This window comes from Indicator indicator, chromosome 1 (genome assembly GCF_027791375.1).
Source record: "Indicator indicator isolate 239-I01 chromosome 1, UM_Iind_1.1, whole genome shotgun sequence".
Classification (NCBI taxonomy): domain Eukaryota; kingdom Metazoa; phylum Chordata; class Aves; order Piciformes; family Indicatoridae; genus Indicator; species Indicator indicator.
This window is the reverse complement of record NC_072010.1, coordinates 86316043-86339671: the sequence shown is the minus strand read 5'-3', so window position 1 is coordinate 86339671 and position 23629 is coordinate 86316043. Positions and strand designations below refer to the sequence as shown.

General features: G+C 41.1%; 1 protein-coding gene across 1 annotated transcript in view; it reads left to right on the top strand.

Moving 5' to 3' along the window:
• The first annotated feature begins 1347 nt into the window (after window positions 1–1347).
• FILIP1L (filamin A interacting protein 1 like) overlaps window positions 1348–23629 on the top strand; it is a 90235-nt gene continuing 67953 nt past the window's right edge. The window contains exons 1-3 of the mRNA XM_054399240.1: window positions 1348–1611; window positions 4962–5135; window positions 14254–14432. Of these exons, the coding sequence (XP_054255215.1) occupies window positions 1348–1611; window positions 4962–5135; window positions 14254–14432 (617 nt within the window). The remainder of the gene's footprint in view (window positions 1612–4961; window positions 5136–14253; window positions 14433–23629) is intronic.

Sequence of the window (23629 nt, the reverse complement as noted above, 5' to 3'; positions counted from 1 at the left end):
GCCCTGCATTTGCTCCATCAAAACAAATGGACAAGCTCAGAGCATGTTCAGGTTACCTGATTTAACTCACAAGTCCTGCATTTGATCTTATGAACACTAGCCACTTCCTGTATGTAAAAGCCAAGGAGGCACCAAGCATTTTACACTCAAAGGAAACCAACAATCTTCTTCCAAAGTAGTAATACTCTTTAGGAGTTAGTCTGAATGTGGTAGAAGATACCTTTATCAGCCACAGATTTGTGACAAAAAGGAGCAGTACAATCATCCTCTGCTTACCACAGGCCATAACAATTACCTGGACTTTTCAGCAATCAAGCTTTGCAGTTTAAGAAGAAAAATTGTGCCTTATTTGTATTTGGAACATGTTTGATTTCACCTTTGAATCACATGTTCAGGGTTTCATCTGCTAGACAGCGTCCATGACTACAGTTTTCCTGTAGAGGTGGATGACAATCTATTCATACTTTAATCTGAGTAGTGATAAGCAAAACAGAGTTCCTGAGGTTAATCAATATTTACACAGTGTTAGTCATTTATCTGAAAAGGCATTAGAGTATGTTTACTTCACAGTGGCACTTCAAAGGGGCCTAGTTAGATAAGTCTCCCTTTGGCCAGGTACTAACACCTCTAGAGTACTAGAGTCCAGCACTAAAGAAGGAGTAAGGTTAAGTACTACATGGTTATCAGGGTGGGGGACACACACACCATGATTACAGCAAGGTAGTGTGGTGTGGGGAGTGGTGGTGGTGTTGGGGAGGAGGTGTTTACAATGAGGCTGACCCTTTGCAGGCTGGATGTGCTAACCTCTACATTTTGCAAAATGCAGGGAAGGCAACTGCATCATTCCTGCTAGTGAAGCACTGCTTTTGTGCTCTCCCTTGAAAAGGCAAAACAAAACATGCCTGTACAGTAAGGGCAGGGATGTTATGAAATTGGAACTGAAAGGTCTTCCTAGCAAAAATCTCCTAAACCTAAATTTGCCTCATCACATTAAGTATCTACCTGCAAGGGGAGAGAGAGGTCTGCAATGATGTGCACAGCAGTGCTGCTGAAGTTGCTGCCTTTGCAGATATTGAGCAGGGAATTGTTAGAAATACGTAAGATCAGTTGTGATCCACTTCACTATAGGTGCCCAGTAAAGATCACAGCCCAGTCCTCTCGTCTTACATAAGCTGGTCAGCTTTTGTCAAATGACAAACATCTTTGTGTGGGAAGGAAAACTGCCAGTCTGGGGGGCATAATACTCACCACAAATTATGGTAGTAATTTATGGTAGTATGGTAGTCTCTGTTAGTTGAAACAATTAATTTTTTTCCCCACCTTCCTTCAGCTTCAGAGGGAGAAACCATGCGTTCCAGAAGTAACAGCACAGAAAGCCCAACCAGACCAAAGCTGAGCCAGCAACGACCAAAAGACCACCATGAAGAAGAAGTTGGTTATAGTGGGAAAGGAAACGTGCAAAGAAGGCTGGAGGAGGATGCAGCCGAAGCTAGTACCATCCTAAGAAGTCCTAAACCAGAGAAAAAACAAACAAGTTCTTTCAAGAAAAGAGAGGATCTCTCTCGTGATGACTTGCTGTTTCTTCTTAGTGTCCTTGAGGGTGAACTACAGGTGATTCATTTTCTTATTTCATATTCCAGATGCAAACACACTCCCTCCACCCCAGCTATCAGCCAGAAAAAGTGAACTTTACAACACCCTTAAATACAAATAGAATTTCTTCACAATGTACCTGTGTCACACTAAAAACACTCATGATCCACCATGAAGGACCATGAAACTCTGAAAGCAAAAAACTCACAGAACTTTCCTTTTGTGCTGCTCCATACTAAGCGCTTTGAATACAAAGCATCTGCCACTGCAAAACCCCTATGGAGAATATATCAGAGACATTTAAGATCTGCTAATTATTTCTTATCTCCCCTCACCTATAAAGTCATGAATATTACTCCCTGTGAATCGGCATGTCCCAGATCACAATAATTAACTCACTCAACAGTATTCTAACATCTTTTTGCTAGAAAAATCAAAATAGCCATTTTATTTCCCATAATATGAAGCTTCAAGTGTTGAATCCCACTTAGCTCACTGGATTTTGAAGAGAAAGCAATTTTCTATCTGGAAAAGGAGCCAGCTGCCAAGTGGAAAATTATGCCTAACCTGGTCAAACAATTTCAGGAAGTGGGAACCAGATTTCCAGTGCACAGGGAGAATACTTCTGTGGCAGGCTGATTGTGCATAAGAAGTGATGGCCACTTAAAACTGCACACAGGCAGAGGGAAGAGCAAATCAGCCAAAGTGGCATAAATGGGTGGATCACAAAGTTTCACAGCTTATTACCTAGACATTTCTGGCTAGTTCCATTCTTAACATATAGGTACATATTTACATAATAATTCATAAATGCTTAACAGAACAAACGTGCACTACGAATATTTGACAGATGTATCAATCCCTAAGGGTAGGTACAAGGCAAACTTCTACAGAACATTTCATTGTGCAAACAGATTTCCCTGTTTGTAAAATATTTAGATGAAAATCCATACTCCTTCAAGACACTTCTCTCTTCCTCTCAGAGAGGTTTGTGTATATATTTATATCACACACACAAACTTCATTACACTTGTTTAACATAAATGTATATATAAACATACACAATTCAGTTCTTGAAATTTAAAACCAGAAGAGAGTGAAATCAAAGCTGGAAAACAATGAGCCTCCTATGGAAATTTTATATCATATCCGATATTCTTATGTATGTATTATGAATGAAAAAAGCAAGAACTCATCTTTTGTTCCAAATTTTCCACCGCCTGTGATGCTAAGTCAAATCTCTGAAGATAAGTTGTCATAATTAATCATAATTAAGTTTCAAAGTTAGATGTTATTACTCTGCAATTCCAGAACAAATGTTCTGGATACAGGATACAGAGAGGTCACTTTTCTAGGTTTGTTCTACAATGATTAAGGACTAGAAAACAAAACCAGATTATTCTATATATTTTTAAACACTCACAAGCAAGGATACAGAACCGCTCCAGCCAAAAGCATTCAAAAGTGTTACCCTCTCCTGATACATCCCTCTTTCTGATTTCCTCCCTTTCTAGCCTAGTCTTCTAGGATTAGCATGTACTTAAGGTTTGTTTCTACCCAAGACCATTGCAGACAACGGATGTTTGAGACAGTTCATGTAGTTATATCACCATAACAGAGGCAGAGGCCAACATCCACCACCTGAGGATGCAGGAAAAAAGAAATGGACACATCCCTAGGGGAGGTGGTGATCTAACCCACTCCCTCCAGTGGAAACATTCTTGTAATCAGATATTCTCATGAGAGAACTTCAGGCAATTAGCACAATATTCACAGAAGGTGTTCTGTCCCCTCCAATTTCATGTGTAGGAGCTAGTAACTATAACAAAGAAATGTTCTTCGTGGTTTGCTTTGTTGTTTTATTCCAAGAGCAGAGAGAATCAATACTGCAGATACAAAGGGCATGTTTCTCCAGTGTGGAGTACAGATTTAGAGAGCAATACCATATGATAGGAAGCAGGAATGTGCACCTGCTAGCTTGTGCACTTCCTGAAACACATACACAGAAAAACATACTGAAAACATACCTCAGAATACGCTGTATCTACTCTTTGGTAGCAGGATGTCCTTGGATATTTTGTAAGATTAAGGAAACACACTGACATTTAAAAAGATAAAGTATAACGCACATTTTTAGGCTCTATCTTTTGAAATAACACAATTTTTGGAAACCAGATACAACCAACTCCATTTAATTGTGATCTTTTAATTTATTCATTTTTTTTCTCACAAATTGAGAACATCTTGACAGTAGCTACTTCCGAAACACTTGATGCTGCAAGCACGTACACAAGCATGTGCACATCTCCACGTCTATAAAAACACGAGGCACGGTCTTACCCATTGTGGCAGTAGGAGGGGGGAAAAATTAAAAAGACAGTTTCAAACCATCACACCCATGCATGCACACATACATATACCTGCACACAGGACCCCACTGCCAGCTTCGACAGCAATTAATCTTATTTTCAAGAACTGCCATTACGGCATAGCTTTGGAATGTATGTTGCAAAGGGTCACATCCCCTGCATCACACTACTCACTACAGTCACTGCTCAAACTAGCTCAGTATAACAACAGAAACAGATGACCCCAGGCAGGTTTAAACTACAGAAGCACAGAATTGTTTTGGTTGGAAAAGATCTCTTAGATCATCGAGTCCAACCACAGACCTGACAATGTCATGGCCTCTAAACCACATCCCTGATTGCCACGTCCACACATTTCTTGAACATCTCCAGGGACAGTGACTCTATCAGCTCCCCTAAGCAGCCTGTTCCAATGCCTGAACACTCGTTCAGGAAAAAAAAATTCAGGCCATTTCCTCTTGTCCTATGACTAAGAAGGAAAGACCAACCCCCACCTCAGACCAATCTCCTCTGCTCCAGACTAAACAATCTCAGTTCCCTCAGCTGTTCTTCTTAAGACTTGTTCTCTAGATCCTTCACCAGCTTTGTTGCCCTTCTCTGGACCTGCCCCAGCACCTCAATGCCCTTCTTGTAGTGAGGGGCCCAGAACTGAACACAGTATTCAAACCACTCTAACATTTTGCACTAACACAAGCCACGCTTTCTCCTGAAATTTGGTGTTGTGAATGCTACATACTGGTCCAGAAGCAGCAATACAATCTGATCAGCATTGATGAGGACCCTGAAGATGTCAGAATTCATGCAAAACTAATAAAAGTATTGGAAGACCAGTATTTCCCTAAGGCTTTTTAACTGTCTGTATGATATTTTGAGGCACTTTACGTACACAGATTTCTTTAAACAGGTTTTCTAGCTTTTGTGAAATCAAAAGTAGAAAGCTAATCTGTAAATGCATGCATAGTGTTTAACAAAATCTAACCTTACTTTGTGTTTCTGCAGGCTCAAGATGAAGTTATAGGAGTACTTAAGGCTGAAAAAATTGACTTGGCTTTACTTGAAGCACAATATGGCTTCGTTACTCCCAAGAAGGTGTTAGAGGCTCTCCAGCGAGATGCTATTCAAACAAAGACTGAGCAATGGCAAGAAGATATCTATGAAAAGCCCATGGGAGAGGTATGAACATGTAATTGATATTTAAACATCATTCCCACCAAAGCAAACAGAAAATATCTCACTGACTTCTGGGGGGAAAAGCAAATGAGCATTAAATCTAGAATTTACCATGAGCATGCTTGAGAGAAGAATGAAGGCTGGAGTTCAGTGGGGTCCCTAAATTAAACAGGTTCTTAATGATCCTCATGTCTACTGCACACTGGGGGATTTAAACATACACAAAATTATGTCTAACTCAAAAACTCATAATCAGCCTTCTATTTCTGGCCTCATCTTCTTTGTTTTTTTCTTTCTGTTATCCAAATTCACAACCCATAGCAAGAGATGCCTCCCCCTTCATCTCATCAAGGCCATCTTATCAATAGCTGCTGAGGTCTTGCTCAGCAGTAACAGCACAGCTCTCTACCTTTACAGGTCCCACGCTTTCCAAACAATGTAAGCTGAATTTCATTTCTGTCCTGAAATGCAAATCACCGGATATTAAAATCCCTTCACAATAGAGTATGTGTGTTTTCCCCCAACTGCCTCCCTCCCCTTGAAATTAGCTAAACATTTAATATATGCTGCTCACTATAGATAATCATCATAAAAATAAAAGCCAAAATGATGAATAAAATTCTTCTGCCAAGTGTTTTCCGAGCTTTCTGAACAGAAATGGACCTAAGGATACAGAGGAAATTATGTCAGGAAAAAGGTCAGTCCTAATTCCAGAGGCTCGAAGTTTAAAATCTATGGCCATAATCTGAAACAGAAAGTTCGACTATGGAGGTTAATTTATTTCGAAACACTGTGGCATTATGCCACAGAAACTTTGAGCACAAATGGAAATAATTTGAAGAGAAGTAAAAAACAAAAGAGCTGAAAATATAAATCCAGCTTGCTATTTTACATAAGCCTATACACACTTTTGTCCTTCTTACAGTAAATGGCAGAGAAAGGATTTCTAACTCCACTGGATTTAGCAAATCCCAAAGGCAAAGGTAAACAACCTGAAAAGGACTGAAAGGCCAGAGGAGCCACTGGCACTGTGCATATCTTGATAAACCAAAATCAGCAGGCATTCCATAATTTCAATTTGAAAATCCTCCCAATTACAGTTTCAAAATCCCACTAACTTAACTCAGAGATTCATTTAGGCTTGATTGGATACTTATAAAAAACAAGTGAGAAGTAGAACCAGCCAAAAAGTGTGGGAATGGACTATTTAAAATTCCCTTCTGCCACCAAGACAATCTACCTTTGTATCTGCCTACATAACCTCTGCTGAACCAGCTCCTCTAGGGCAGGTGTCTCACTCTTCACAATTTAGCCTTCTAGTCCTGAACACAGAGGATCTTCCCAAAATTCAGTTGAACAATATAGTGAATTTCAGAAGGCATCTCTAAGATTACTGATCCTTTAACCTTCTCTCACAATTCACTTCTCTATGCTAAACTTTATGAAGTTACTTGGCAAAATTGGTTAATAATGTAGCAAGAACATTTGATGACTGGACAGTTTTATTCACTAGAAACAGGATTCATAGGGGAAGAAATGTAACAAAACTAAAAGCAGTAATAATAAACCTTCCTTTGAAAGACCTGTGTGTGTGACAGACTATTCTCCTTGGCTATGAGGAGATTGTTTTATTTTTTTGAAAGGAGAGGTTTTCTGAGTCAAATTTGCTCTACATTTATTTCTTTCTGCAACCTAATCATTGCCAGACAAGCTTACTCCTACTCCTCACAATTAAGGATACGTTGTTTTGTATTTAAAAGGGAATAAAAGAAAACAGATTTTTTGTTTTTAACATCTACTTCTGTATGACACAAAGGACTGAAAAGGTTTTCCATCTTTGCATAGTTCAAGATAGCCAGCATGGCTTTACTAGGGGCAACTCCTGCATGACCTACCTATTGGCTTTCTATGACAAAGTGACTAAGTCAGTGGATAGGGGATGACCTATGGATGTGATCTATCTGGAGTTCTGCAAGGCCTTTGACATGGTCCCCCACAACATCCTACTCACCAGGTTAGAGAGATATGGAATTGCTGGGTGGACTGCTCAGTGGATAAGGAATTGGCTGGATGGTCACATCCAGAGGGTAGTGCTCAATGGCTTGAAGTCCAGATGGAGAGCAGTGACAAGAGGAGTCCCTCAGGGGTCAGTACTGGGACCTGTACTGTTTAATATTTTTATCAATGACATGGTGAGATTGAATGCACCATCAGCAAGTTTGGGGATGACACCAAGCTGTGTGGTGTGGTCGATGCACCAGAGGGACAGGATGTCATCCAGAGGGACCTGGATGAGCTGGAGAGGTGGACCCAGGTAAACCTCATGAGGTTCAACAGGAGCAAATGCAGGGTTCTGCACCTGGGCTGGAAAAATCCTCACTATCAATACAGACTGGGGGAGGAGGTGATAGAAAGCAGCCCTGAGGAAAAAGGCTTGGGGATGCTAATGGACAAGTAGCTGGACACGAGCACACAGTGTGCACTTGCAGTCCAGAAGGCCAATGGCATCCTTGGCTGCATCAAAAGATGTGTGGCCAGCAGATCCAGAGAGCTGATTCTGCCACTTTACTCTGCCCTGGTGAGACCTCACCTCAATGCATCCAGGTCTGGAACCCTCAATATAGGAAAGACATGGACCTGATGGAGTGGGTCCAGAAGAGGGCCACGAAAACAATCAGGGGGTTGGAGCACCTCTGCCACAAAGACAGGCTGAGGGAGATGGGGTTGTTCAGCCTGGAGGGGAGGAGGCTCTGGGGAGACCTAGTAGCAGCCTTCCAATACCTGAAGGGGGTATTGATGATGGAGTGAGACTGTTTATAAAGGTCTGCAGTGATAGGACAAGGGTCCTATCTTCAAACTAGAGAAGAGCAGACTTAGAAGGGATGTCAGGAACAAGTTCTTTGCCATGAGGGTAGTGGAACACTGGAACAGGTTGCCTGGGGAGGTGGTTGGGGCCCTATCCCTGAAGATATTCAAAGTGAGGCTCTGGGCAACCTGATCTGGTTGAGGATGCCCCTGCTGACTGCAGAGGGGGTTGGACTAGACAACCTTTGGAGGTCCCTTCCAACCCAGACCATTCTGTGATTCTGTGGTTTATAAATATAGTCAGTTATTTGTGGAAGAAATTTGGCTTCAGATCAATTGCCCCTTCTCTCACTTCTCTTGAACAGAAAACAAGTGGCATTCAACATCCTACTAAATACAGAATAATAGCAGAAGAACCATTTTCCCAGATTAAAACAAAACAAACCAACCAACCACTGGCTTTTGTTGTTGCTTTTTTTTTTTTTTTAATAATCAAAAATTATTGGACAAGGTGATGTAGGAAAAGAGATCTTTCAAAAACACTGCAGAACTTATGATTCCTTTCTCGTGTTTCAAACCTTCACAGAATTAGAAAGCCGATTCTGGTTTCTAACACTCTCCAGCTTCCAATAACACAGTCAAAGATAAAAAAGTATCACACCTCACTGTTTGACACATGATGGACAGTATCTACTACCACTTTGAGAACATCTTAAAGGCAGTGAAACTAGAGGAAAGCCTATAGATTTCATCTATCATGGACAATCCAAATAGAATCAATTTATCAAATCCCAGTGCCGATCAGCTCATGGAAAGATGCAGCCTCATTGACCTTTTAACAAACTGTATCTGATTGAATCCTCACAATGTCTTAAGAGTGGTGGTCACAACTTTCCAACAACAACGGCTGCAGGACACAGTAAGTTAGAGTCACAGGAAGACACCAAAACATGAATGGCATTCAGGAAAAGCAGACCAACGTATCTGCATGGAAAATTGGCTCAGGTAGCAGTGAAAAAGACAAGGAGGAAACTGCTCCCATAATCTCCAGTAACCCTAAACTAGGGATTATACATTTAAAAACAATGACCATGAGAGTATTATTAATAAGAATAATATTGCACTAAACTTAGGATCAAGAAACATAACTAACTTGGATTTTATTCTGGCACAGCACCACACACAAAACAGTCTAAAAAGAGAAGGATGAAAAGTTCAGTTTCAACATAATGGATATGAGACACACCATCCTAGATTGGCTTCAGACACAAGCTGGTGAACAAAATGTATCCCCCTGAATTTTTAGCTTGCTCAACTATTCACAGTTATGTAAGATCATGCTTCTTATTTTCCATTGTATTGTACAGTATGTTCAAATATTAATGCTAGCAAAAAGCCCATATGGTTAGGAAGAACAAAACAGCAAATCAATTAAAGTTTTATCACTCCAATTTTCAACAGAAAACATTTTATGCTACTGCTTATTAGTCCTCTGCTAATTGGATAATAGCCAAGAACTGTATATGATGATTAAACAGGTGCACCTACGTATAAATGGATATTTCTGCAGGAGCAAATTTGGCATCTGGAAAGAGTAATGTGAGGAACCAGGAGCTATTGCAGACCACTCCTGTGTGAGGATGTCACACTAGCAGGGGTCCACACAACGTCTCTCTTCTGCTGGAGACATAGGAGTCAGCCACAAGATCTCACAGGGAAAATGCAAGAGTGAAATTTGCTCCCCTGGGAAGTACCCTTATCATGTAGAAGGGCACAACAGAGCTTCCAAACAAACCACACATAACTGCAACAACCCTGCTGCAGACTCTGCTGTGCTTGGGGTGGAGACCCTCCCTGCAGGGAGGGAGAGGCATGCTGTTCAATAACACACACAAGTGTGATGAGGCCAAATGCCCATGCCCATTATGCAGTTGACATGCAGATCTCAAGTATCTGCATTAATTGTGATGTAGGATCTGCTGCCTCTCCAAATCTCTTCTCTTTTCTCTTCTCTATGGAATCCCAAGCTGTCTGTCTTCACCATGTTCCCTTTCATAACAGCCATGCACCAGCTGGTAGAATGGATTTGACAACAATCTTGAAAAGAAAACCTAAATGCATCTCCTAATCTGAGCAACAGGAGAAAACTGCAGTGTGAAAACAGCTTTCATGCAGCATTTTACTTACTTGTCTATTATCATCTCATGTAAGCATGTCTCCCCAGGGTACTACTATTCTTTTACCCATGTTCACATTCCTTGTTCCACCCCACTGCCCATTCCAAATACTGGTTTGTAATCCAAACTGCTCATCTCCACACTGACAAAAGCACAACCGTGAAGTCAAAGGCACTGGCATTGCTCACTGAGAGCTGCAAACCAAACCCCTCCAGTTACTACCTTTCTTCTTGGTACACACTGCTTGAATTAACCTCTTGCAGCCATTCAACAAGTCCTCTAGACCAAACAAAATATAACAAACTCATAAAACACTGCTGGTAGTCCCATATCCCTCACACTCAATGGTACAGATGCAGGACTATTTGGTTAATGTGGTTTGTGTTGATGATTAACCCTCATTCCATCAGACATTTATGTCTGGAAATAAGAGTCATTTGATATATGATCAGCTTGTAGCCAGAAAGTTCTGTATTTTCTTAAGATAGCAATCTATACATCCCCTCAGATTCTTAACACACACTTTTGAAGTGCTGGTCCAATCCACACAACTCATAGAATCATCATAGAATGGCTTGAGTTGAAAGGGACATTAGAGATCACCCAGTTCCAACACCCCTGCCATGGGCAGGGACACCTCCCACTAGACCAGGTTGCTCAGAGACTCATCCAGCCTGGTCTTAAACACCTCCAGGGATGAAGCATCCACAGCTTCTCTGGGCAACCTGTTCCAATGTCTCATCACCCTCATAGTAAAGAACTGCTTCCTAAGGTTCAATCTACATCTTCCCTGCTCCAGTTGAAAACCACTGCTCCTTGTCTTATCACCACAAGCCTGTATGGTAAGTCCCTCTCCAGCTTTCCTACAGGCCCCGTTCAGGTAGTGAAGCCTGGAGCCTTCTCTTCTGCAGGTTGAACTGTGAGATCCAACTCACCCAACCTGTTCTCATAGAGGAGGTGCTCCCACTCTCTGATGGTCTTAGCAGCCCTCTACTGGACCCTCTCCAAGAGATCCACTTCACTTTCTTAACCCTGTCCATGCAGACTGCCTGCCAAAATAAATTAGGAGTTCACATCTTTGTTATCTTCCCCATCTGACCTCGCACTGAGGGCTAAGACCAGCAAGCAGAATCATAGAATCAACCAGGTTGGAAGAGACCTCCAAGACCATCCAGTCCAACCTATCACCCAGCCATAAGCAATCAACTAGACCATGGCACTATGTGCCTCATCCAGTCTCCTCTTGAACATCTCCAGTGATGGTGACTCCACCACCTCCCTGGGCAGCCCATTCCAATGGGCAATCACCCTCTCTGTGAAGAACTTCCTCCTAATATCCAGCCTATACCTCCCCTGGCACAACTTGAGACTGTGTCCCCTTGTTCTGCTGCTGGTTGCCTGGGAGAAGAGACCAACCCCCACCTGGCTACAACCTCCCTTCAGGTAGTTGTAGACAGCATTGAGGTCACCCCTGAGCCTCCTCTTCTCCAGGCTAAACAACCTCAGCTCCCTCAGCCTCTCCTCATAGGGTTTGTGCTCCAGGCCCCTCACCAGCTTCGTTGCCCTTCTCTGGAAACGTTCCAGTACCTCAACATCTCTCTTGAATTGAGAAGCCCAGAACTGGACACAGTACTCAAGGTGTGGCCTGACCAGTGCTGAGTTCAGGGGAAGAATAACCTCCCTTGTCCTGCTGGCCACACTATTCCTGATACAGGCCAGGATGCCATTGGCTCTCCTGGCCAGCTGGGCACACTGCTGGCTCATGTTCAGCCTACTATCGACCAGTACCCCCAGGTCCCCTTCTGTCTGGCTGCTCTCCAGCCACTGTCCCCAGCCTATAGTTCTGCCTGGGGTTGTTGAGGCCAAAATCATGCAAGGATGATGCCAAGTTCATTTTGGTTTAAGCAAGGCAGGGCCATAGTTGCAAGCAACACTGCATCAGAACTTCACCACAAAAGAGGAGGCAGATTGCTTTCTGAGAATAGCACATATTCACCAGACAGCATGATCTTTAAAGAGGTGATGATCATCAGAGGAGATTGTGGAGAAATTAAAAATGGCCATTTTTCTTCAACTTGACCTTTTAAGGCAATTCAGTTTCCAAACTCTTTAAAAGCATAGGAAACACAGCCAAAAGATTACTGTTTAAGGCAGGACTAGCTTACTGAGAAAGCTTGCATATGCAAGGGTTTAGGTAAGAAATATTTACCCAAGAGAGGTCCTACATCAGGATCATGATTCCAGAAAGCACTGACCTCACTGGCATGAAAGTGTGATAGATATGAGTGAACAAAGAGGAAAAAAACTTAATCTGCTGTAAGAGCACCACAAAACAGCAAAAGGGAAAGTCATGGTTTCCTTACATTTTTTGACCACGCATGAATTAAGCTGAGCTGTTTTGCAACAGTAAAGACACTCTGCAATGTCATAAACAGAAAGAACAGGCAATTTTTAATATGGTACATGTTTCTAGACTCAAACTGTCTTCAAAGTCTTGTCAATAGTTCCTTTTTACCTATTCATAGCACTGTGGCCAAAAAAAGTTAACAATAGTTTAGGAGAAGCATAAGAGAATATATAAAGCTTAAAAAGAAACTGAGGTAAGCAGGGGGAGGCTCAGAAGCCTATGTAGAAATAGATGATAGTCTCACTCATTCAAGAAATTCATGTTTAGGTATTCAAGCTCTCACTGTCATTGCTTCTATCAGCCAACCTGTGAATGAACACGAGAAAAAAAAATATAATTAATCATACTCCCTTGAATTAAATTGTCCAAAATAAGCAGTAGCCCTAACAATCTGAAGCCCCAGCATTTCTTGTGGTACATGGAATTCCTTGTGGGGAACCACTGGAAAGCCAGAACCAGCCTTGCTTCCCACACTGCCCATTTGTGAATTCTTTCCTATTAATAGAGTGAAGCACTGCAAAGCAGTTTGACCTACTGGAATATACTATGGTTAAAAGGAGGCCCTAGGGTTTGAGATCCAAATTTCTTGTTTCCATAAAGGAGGTGAGGGCTCCTGTGTTGACCTGATGAGGGAGGCAGTCTCCAGAGGGGTAGGGGAACAAGCAGAGAACAAAGATTCTCACAGAGTGTTCCTAGGTCTTTAGACGGCCTCCAGTGACCTTTCCTGAAACTTCAGCTAGATCACTAGTGCCAAAGGAGGAAAATCCCTTCTGGTTTCATACACACACTTACATAACTTGGTCACATACTGAATTCAAAACTACAAGAGAATCCTTGGGTAGTTTTTTCTCAGATTATGGAAATAATTTTGGTTAACATCATAATTCCAGTGAACAGTTATGCCAATATCTCTGTGGTTTTAAAAAACCCCTAAAGAAACTCTTACCAAAACCAAAAATAAAATAAACTAAAATACCACTATAAATTAATACTTAGAAGCTCAGCGAAATTCTTAAGGGGAGAGAATTTGATGCTCCAAATATAATATAAAGGTGCCACCTGCAAGGCAACTCCCCCTTTACAACATGTGAAATTTGAGGAACAACACAGAAAATGCCACTGTTAAATGAAAATACTTCAAAATTTTCAAAATTTATTATTTACTTATTCTAGAAACTCAGAGCCATGTTGAGTTTAAGCACAGGAGATGGGACTGTTTTCCATCCTTGGTTCTACCATGTGTCTACTGCTAAACCAGAGAAAAACTGCTTTCTGATCTACCTGTCTACCTTCCACAGACAATTCAATGCTCTCATTCTTTATGCAGCTACAAATGAGGCAGCTATTTCTATTCAACTAAAAGTCAGTCATCCACTCTGTGAAACAGATTTCTTCTGCCAAGGTGTGGTTTTTCCACCACAATGATCAAGAAAAGCACAATCCCAGGAACAGTAGCTGTTAATTAATATCTGCTGAGGACCAGTCATGGCAATGACAAGGAACAGAAGGTGACTGAGGATCCTGAAAAGTAGTACCTTAAATTATTTTTTCTAATTTGTTGGAATTACACTGACAGAACTAAGTAACCCATTCCAAGAAACACCAAAGGATCTGGACTTTAGGCCACTAAATGCATTTTGTATTATTAATTCTCTCTTAAAATCTTTCATTAATGAAAGCTTGAGCAAGTAAGAGTTTCCTAAGACTTCAGGAGCTTTTGCTTTTTTTGTAGCTTGATAAAGTTGTAGAGAAACAGAAAGAAACTCACAGACGAATGCTGGAGCAACTTCTAATGGTAGAAAAATCACACAGACAGACACTGAACGAACTAGAGGAAGAGAAGAGGAAGCACATCAAATACATGGAAAAAAGCGATGAGTTTACAAACTTACTGGAGCAAGAACTTGAAAGGTAAGGTTATCTCTTGCCATAGTACTAAGCAATATCTGCAATATCTATATTACAGCTAAGGATCTGTCTGCTTTCTTAGTCTGCGTTCGCTAAAAATTAGAAATATTTGCAGAGTTGTATTTTGAGAGCTCAGCCGTGAAAACATGTCTAATTACTCCTAAATAACAGCAATGTCTACACCTCCACCAGCAAGTAAGGTAGGCCAAAGAGTTGGCAGATTCTTCAGCGCTGTTGCAGGATGGCAGGTACGTTACACTCTAGAGAATACAGGGAGATATGCAAACGTGTCACATTAAAACCAACATGAAGGAGGTGAACCTTTCAGCGTATTTAAGATGCTCAGTGTACACTACAGTAACAGCACATGAAATGGCAGAATAAAAAGACATGAAGAAAAATCTTGGCATGAGGTGTTTGGACAGACATTGAAATACAGAGAAAGGAAGCAAAGGCAGAGGATAATTTCCAGAAAGCTTTGAAAATAACAGTTCCATAAAGTTCTCATATCAAGACTGGCATAAAAACCCCCACAAATCCCAACTTTTAAGTACAACCTAAAAGCACCACCGTTTGTTTAAGCATAGTGTGAGAGTTTCAACACCAATTCTCCGAAGGATTAAGAAGAATTTAATATCATTTACTGTCTTTTAAAAAGCCACTTTAAACTGTGCCCTCTCTAAATCTGCAGTAGAACTGAATACATCCTAGGGAAAAAAAAAAATTGAAGAAAATCTCCTATTCCCTGGACAGCTACTTCAGAAGATAGGAGAATATGGTCTCTGTTTCCTTTCACTTAGGAACAGCTTCCAGATGGAAATGTTTGGGTGTGAGAACGTTAAGTCTATTCTAAACTCACATTATGCATAGATAATTCTTGCTCTGCTTCGCCTGCTTAAAATCATCTTGCATGTTTTGGCAGCATTCAGCCTTTGCACTACACCTCTCTCCTGCACGTCTATGAAAAACAGCACACCCCACGAGTACACAGACATATTTGTTGTTTGCAATTAAAGAAGATGGGGTAAAAACCCTTCTGTTTTTCAGAGAAATGCATACAGATGCAGGCAAGCTGAGGCATACACAGGAAAGTGCATACAAAGTGCCCCACAATGCACAGAACTGACTTTTTTCTTTAGGAACTGTTTTTGTGAAACACCATCATATGAGGAACCAAAACCTGTGATGAATGGAAGTTTTTTCCCTCTGCTGTCTTTTTCTCCCTAACTGCGAGACACTCATCTCCTAGAGACAGGGCTAAATAATTACAGTTGCTAAAAGTGGCAAAATGTTACATCAGACACATGCTCACACAGCCTGAACAGTTGCACATGAAGAAAGACTAAGCATCAGGGTCCTTGTATTTTTCTTGTGAAAGCACTGCAGACTTAAGATTAAAACTCTTTTCCCTGCCCCTCCTCTGTATTTCCCCCAAAAAGACTATAAAACATTTACCACCATTATCTGCAACATCTAGTCTACCTGCCTAGGAAAAATAAAAAAGCATGGAGGGTGAGAGGGAGGGTGTGGAATTTCGAGGTGCTTTGTGAGACCTTAGAGGATGTAATAATAGATTTCAGATTAAGTCTCAATTTTTGTATTTTCTTTGGAGGATATATTTTATGTGGAAAACCTTAAGGGGGTGTGATGTCACATGTTGAGTTGATTCCAAAATGTTTGCCAAGTAACGTCGCCATCAAGATCTCCACGCAATTGCCTGCTATAAAATAAAGCCCAAGACCAAACCACAAAAAAACTACAAAACAAAAACCAAAATACCCCAAACAAAAAAAACCAAACCAAACCAAAACCAAATCTACAACAAAAAACACTCAGCAAGTTAAAGCAGTGCTTTCTCTACATTTAAATCTTCTCAGGATGTAGATTTTGCATTTGAATTAAGAACAAAGAGAACTCTGAAAATTTCATACATAAAGAAATGACAAATCAGTTTGGACAGGGACTTCTTACAAGGGCTTGTAGTAGCAGGACAAGGGGAAACAGCTTTAAGCTGGAAGAGGGGAGATTTAGACTGGATAATAGGAAGAAATTCTTTACAGTTAAGGTGGTGAAACACTGGATCAGGCTGCCGAGGGAAGCTGTGGATGCCTTCTCCCTGGAGGTGTTCAAAGCCAGGTTAGACAGGGCCTTGAGCAACCTGGTCCATTGGGAGGTGTCTCTGCCCATGGCAGGGGGGTTGGAACTAGATGATCTTTACGGTCCCTTCCAACCCAAACCATTCTACGATTCTATAATCCTATAATTATGAAGATACACCACTTAAGTGAATGTTGTTCAATAGGACAGGAAAAAAGTAGCAGGCTGGTAACAAACAATGTAAATAGATTTTTAAAGGCTACTTTTTAGAAAAGCTATTAATAAGTGTTGCTCACAGGAATTTAAATATTAGCACAAACCTTTGAAGATTGGTATAGCAGCAGTTAGTGAGGTTCCTAGTTTAAGGATCATCTATTAAGATGGCAAGTTTTTTCTATAGGGAATAAAGTCAGTAGACGTTTTTGGTTTAGCTCTCAGTTCACACTCACAAAGCTCGTGTAGAGAAGCTCCTCCAAAGAGGAAGGAAACACAGTTGTTTACATATAATCCTAACATTTCCTAAAAGGAAGCCTACTCCTTATGCTCAATAGAAGTGAAAAGCCAGCCAACCAAACTCTATTCCACTGTATCAGACATTTCTTCATAAATCATCAAGGGGCATTTTCAGTATTAAGACAGAAGTTATTATTACACACATCTGAGGGATCAGCAGTCACCAAGCTGGAACCTAACCTGCAAAAGTCTCACAACTGCAATTTTTCTTATCTAATAAAGCACCACAAAACTGGGCTTGCTGCCCCAACTGCTGCCCCTCTCAAGGTCAGTTTCAATATGACAACCTTTTGAGTGATACAGGTTAGAAGGGACCTCTGGAGGTCTCCAGCAGAGCCTGCTGGGTGCAGGGCTAACCTCACAGTCAGATCAGGTTTCTCAGATTCTTGTCCAGCTGATTTCTAAAGATATCCAAGTGATTCTGCTGGCTGCCAGGCTTCTAGTGCAGTCTTTGACGTCCTCACTAGGAGGCCTTTCCTTCAGTTTCTTCACAGCCATCCTTTTGGTCTGGCTTCTGCCCCAGGTTCCATCACATTCATTAAAGGTTCAATAACCTCCATTCTGGCAAACCTCTGAACTAAAATCCACTTGCACTATTTCTGATCTTTTTGCTGCCTTGCACACAAGTGAACTCTCAGCACTTCTTTGCCGTCTCTATGACTCCAGCTGGACTCATTTCTCTAAGTGTCTCCACAGTGCACTCTGAGCTGGAAACTTCTGCTTGTCCACCTCTGCTCTGTCCACAGGACCCCAAAGGTCTTAGTCTTCAGGTCGTTATCCATTCACTCTCTGTGCTTCTCCTTACAGAATCTCAAAGCCAGGTATTAGCTCTACGCTGATGGCTCAGGTCTACTCTGACCATCGCCACCATTACCACAACAACAAATCTCACCATTTATGAGCAATCTGCCATCATTCCCAACTCTATGAGACCAGAAGGGAACAGTCTTTTATCCTCCTTTATCCTTAGGATTCTCTAAGTACTTAAAAGTGGGGTAAAAAAATCATACTGCTTGTCACTCAGCCTGTCATATCTAGGCACATTTTGTACCTGAGCCTTTCTACATTCAAGTCTCAAATTCTTCTTTATAGCACCTCCAAGAAAAGGAAAAATAAAATTAGGGAAACCCAACACAAACCAAACATACAAAATAATCCCATACACAAATAAATCAAGCATATCTTTCTGTCCATCCAAATAACTAAATTCTTTTCCAGTCCTTCACTTCATAAATCTTTTTTGACATTTCTTACATTAGCACTATCATTCCTCTAAGTCTCTTCTTGAGATGAGACTTCTGTACTTCTACAATACACTCTTAGCCTCTCACGCAATGTTATTGCATGGACTAAACAACACACTGAAAGTGTACTAAAATCCACAGAATCACAGAATGGTTTGGGTTAAAAGGGACCCTAAAGATGATCTAATTCCAGTCCCTTGCCATTGTCAGGGACCCTTTCTAGTAGACCAGGTTGGTCAAGGACCTGTCTAACCTGGCTTTGAACACTTCCAGGAAGAGGCCATCCATAACCTTTCTGGGCAACCTGTTCCAGTGTCTCACCGCCCTCACTGCAAAGAATTTCTTCCTAACATCCAGTCTAAATCTACCCTCTTCCAGCTTCCATCCATTCCCTCTTGTCCAATCACTAGAAGCCCTTTTATAGAAAGTCCCTCCACAGCTTTCCTGTAAGCCCCCTTCAGGTACTGGAAGGCAGCTGTAACATCTCCATGGAGCCTTCTCTTCTTCAGACTGAACAGACTTGATTCCCTCAGCCTGTCCTCATCAGAGAAGTGCTCTGGCCCTCTGATCATCTTAGTGGCCCTCTTCTGGACTTGCTCCAAGAGTTTGATGTCCTTTTTATGCTCGAGGCTCCAGAACTGGACACAGTACATCAGGTAGAGTCTCACAAGAACAGAGCAGACGAGGAGAATCACCTCACTTGCCCTGCTGGTCACGCTTCGTTTGATGCAGCCCAGGACATGGTTGCCTTCCGGGCTGCAAGTGCACATTGCCAGCTCATGCTGAGTTTTTCACCAACCAACACCCCCAAATCCTTCTCCTCAAGACCACTCTCATGCCACTCTTCAACCATATTAAATCCTAATGTGTTACAATAATTACATCATAATATGTTATGATACTGCTCTAGGTACTGAGTAGGTAAGAAATGTGATTTCATAAATCTAAGCACTCTAGGCTAAGTGGCTTGTTGTTGGTTTAAGTGTCAGATAAAAATAATTGCTACACACAGTAGGTCAAGTGAGCAAACCTGGAAAACTGGGGCAGGGCATCGCAGAGCGAAGGAACCATGTCAGCTAAAAGGTGATGTGTTAATGTGTTGTCAGTGTAACTTTGCTGTAATTGAATTCTGACACATTCACACATTGGAGTAACAGTACATTGCGTGTCCAGCTCTGGAAAACTTGATATTCTGTAACAGGGAGTATAATTAATATTTGCTAGTTTTCTTAATGAAGCCAAATAAATATTATAAGAAACACGACCTTATCTCTACAGAAGACTACACTAAAAACAAACACTGTTGACTTATTTATTCTACATGTGTTACCAGCAGTTTTTAATTTCATGCACACTAAACTATTGTTGTAGATTGCATTGTACTCAAATGCAATCATTTCCTTTTAGCTTTCTGGCAGTGACATATATATTACATATGCCTGAGACTATGCCTTGGAAGTTGTGAAATGGATGCCAGATCTGCATACATTTGACCTTTTCCATGGGTATCTAGTATTCTGTAGGTGAATAAGAGAGACCTACCACAAGCAAAACATTCACATTCTTATTCTACATTATGCTCCAATGGGACAGTCTCACTAACAATACCACTGAGGCACAGAGACAGACAGAAGGAAGTGATGTACACAGATTAATTACCTCATGCTTGTATGTGAAAAAAAATCTACATAAATTTCAACAGATGTTGTGAAAACAAACCCTTGTCAAAAATTCAAAGATTTCTACAACAGTGTCTGTGTGTGATGGAAGGTTAAAATACATTAGCTTAAAGCAAATAAATTAATATAATTCAGGCTAACCTAAAGATTTAAAACATAATGTGACCTTAAATCAGGTCACATTATTCAGAACAAAGATTAAGAATAAATAAAAATAGAAACAGAGTTTTCAACTCAGTGTTAACTGAGAAATTCTCCAGATCTGTGGTGCAATTCTAAGTCATTCCACCTACTGGAATCTGCAAGCAGATGGCAAGATCTGGGTAATAACCATTTCTCGTGAAACTCCACTGACACTGGTGGAATCAGAGAGAGAAGTGAGGCTCATTTAGTATTTTTTAATTGTAAGCAAATAAGATATCTGTTCATTCCTTCAGGCACACCGTCGTGATGACCAATACTATCACTGTGTAATTTGAGTCTGGGAAGAATGAAAAAAACCTTAGCCAAACAATGTTCTCCTGCACTGGGGCTCTCTCTCCCTTCCTCAGTTGGGAAAGTTATGGTCATGGCCATATGCTCTCCCTGGAAAAGGACATAAATTCTCCTGAAGGGGATGATTGTGGAAAACCACCTGGGAGGTAGCTCTGATCAGCACTTCTAACCATAGTAGCAATGCTCAAAGAGAAAGATGATCTTTGTAAGCTGGCAAGTCTCTGAATATTTATGGAGCTTGTAAATCAACACCAACACCATATAGTCTGTTTGGAACCTAACCAGTGACCAGCACGGATGATGAAGCACTGGCCAAATATGCTCACGGTGAGGCACAGCCCTCAGTAATGGGGCACACACTCTAGTCACCAATTTACAATTCCAAATAAGACTGAGGGCACTGCTCCATGTGCAGCACAGCATAACTAGCCTAATCATAAGCAACAATAGAAGCAGATGATTGCACCAAGACCTGTGACCAAAAAAAGACAGGGTGCACTTCTGATTCATTGCAGGGTGGGGCTGTGAGAGAGGGAGAAATTGGCACAGGATTTTGTAACTGCTGTTTGAAAAGAAAACACACAACATCAGACAGAAGGAAAAATCTATAAATTGTTCTCTGAAAGTTTGACACTATCATAATTTTCCACTGATGTGGGAAAACATTCCTGTTTGAATATGGGGAGGAGAAATCTCAATGAAGTTAAGATCTTTCTTGTGGCAGAAAAATTTAAGCGACTTAAATGTTCATATCGGAAGAACAGACAAGAGAAAAAAAACTGGCCATGGGAACTGAGAATGCAGGTCACACACCACTTACCAAGACCTGCAGCCTGAACTCATAACCAAGTTTCCCATGGCATACTATGAGCATTTACAGCTACAAAATCTCCAAGCTTTATATACACATATGAAAGAAGTATGCAGTTTAAGACAGGTATCTCTAGAAAAATGTTAAAAATAAACACCAAAATCACAGAATCATAGAACTATTTTGGTTGGAAAAGACCTCTAAGATCATCAAGTCCAACCATCCACCTAAGGTCACCATGGCCATTAAACCATGTCCCGAAGTGCCATGTCCACATGTTTCTTGAACACCTCTAGGGATGATGACTTCACCGCCTCCCTGGGCAGCCTGTTCCAATGCCTGGACTTCTTTCTTTGTTTTGGTGTCTGAAGACCAAAAGTGTTCACACATTGAAAAACTATGTTCAATGTTTGAACTTTTCTGCTGAGAAAACATGGCAAAGATGCCACAGAGTATGTATAAATTCAGAAATAAATTAAAAGATCATTTTAAAAACTTAAGTTTCACACCACAGATCATCTAGTCTCATCTTTGGCAGCAGAGGGTTGTTCCTCAAGCATAACGTTGACATTTTAGCTTCTCAGTTCAAATGTCCAGAATACAGATAGGTCTCAATCCCTCTAGAACTGTTCTATAAAAGTTACATGGTCATAAATAAAATTATACTTTTGTATTCATTCAACAATTAACTCTTTTTAACACCAGAATATAGTCCTTTCTTGATAGGATTGTTACCATATTAAAAGATTTCTAGGTATTTGGCTAAGACTGAAAAAGAACCCCAAGGCACCCAATTTGGTCCACAGACACAGACCCAGCTGAGATCCATGGCAGATAAAACCTTAAGATGAGAGTCTAAGTGCTTAAATACAATTCCAAATTGAGAACTACTCACTCCCCTTCTGCAGTAGGTCTCAACTGCGCATATCTTGGGATAAAAGCCTGACACAGTGGCCCCTGTGAGGCACAATTTGAAGGAACTCCAGAGACTGAGCAGGCAGAGAGAATTAACCATTTTTTTTCACCCTCCTCACTGAAATGTTTGCTGCTAAAAAACTTGTATAGGCCTAGTAGCCACAGAAAGCCAGAATCACTAAGGTTGGAAAAGACCTCTAAGATCATCAGGTCTAACCATCAATCCAGCACCACCACGGCCACTAGACTATGTCCTGAAGTGCCATGTCCATACATTTCCTAAACACCTCCAGGGATGGTGACCCCACCACTTCCCTGGGCAGCCTGTTTCAATGCCTGACCAGTCTTGCAGGAAAGAAATTTTTCCTAATATCCAACCAAAACCGCCCCTCATGCAACTTGAGTCCATTTCCTCTCATTCTATCACCTGATACTAGGGAGAAGAAACCAACCCCTACCTCACTACAATCTCCTTTCAGGGTCTTGTAGAGAGCAATGAGGTCTCCCCTCAGCCTCCTCTTCTCCAGACTAAACAATCCCAGTTCCCTCAGCTGCTCCTCTTAAGACTTGTAATCTAGACCTTTCAACAACTTTGTTACCCTTCTACGGACATGCTCCAGCAACTCAAACTCCTTCTTGTAGTGTGGAGCCCAAAACTGAACCTCCAGTGCTAAAGGCTCTTGAAACATCACTTGATCAATAAAACCAGTCATTTTCAAGCAGAAAAAAACCCAGAATCAACAGCTGTGATGGGGTCATTGTGGTAAGACTACTGAAAGAGAAGAGAAGAAGTATTTTGCCATAGAAAAGTTTTATTCCCCTTCAAAAAAAAATAGGAAATGGAAAATGCCACAGGGACAATTACGCTGAAAACACCAAGATGGCTAGCTGCTTTATGTATGCCAAATTTGGCCTTGCATTAATCACCTTCTCTCAGACCCTACCTTTGAGAGAAGTGCTGAAGAAGAGGGGAAACTCATTGAATCTGGACCGCAGTTGTTCTCAGATAGGTGTGTGACTTTGATGAGATACCTTGCACAGATCTGTTCTCATTCTCTGCCCAAGACTGGACTCCTGGCAGGTCCAGCAGAGACAATGTCAGGTTATCACACTGCAAAAGAAAAATCACTAAACCTCCTCTTTGGAACACCTTATTTACTTTCTTGCCAGTACCTTTCAAGTTATGCATTTTGCTTGAAATTATGAGAACTAATTAAAAACTTGCAACTTGTACAGAACTCTTCACTCTTAAATCCAGTCAGAGTCTTGTCTCTTACACACTACTAGAAATTCCTTAGTCTCAGCACTTTGATTCACAGTCTCTGGGGAAAGACACATGTCCTACAGACATTATAAGGTTATAAGTAACAAAACAGTGTTTTCAGGAACCCCAGTCTCTGGAAGCAAGGGAGCAGAACTGGACAGGGGAGGACACTCCACCAGTCA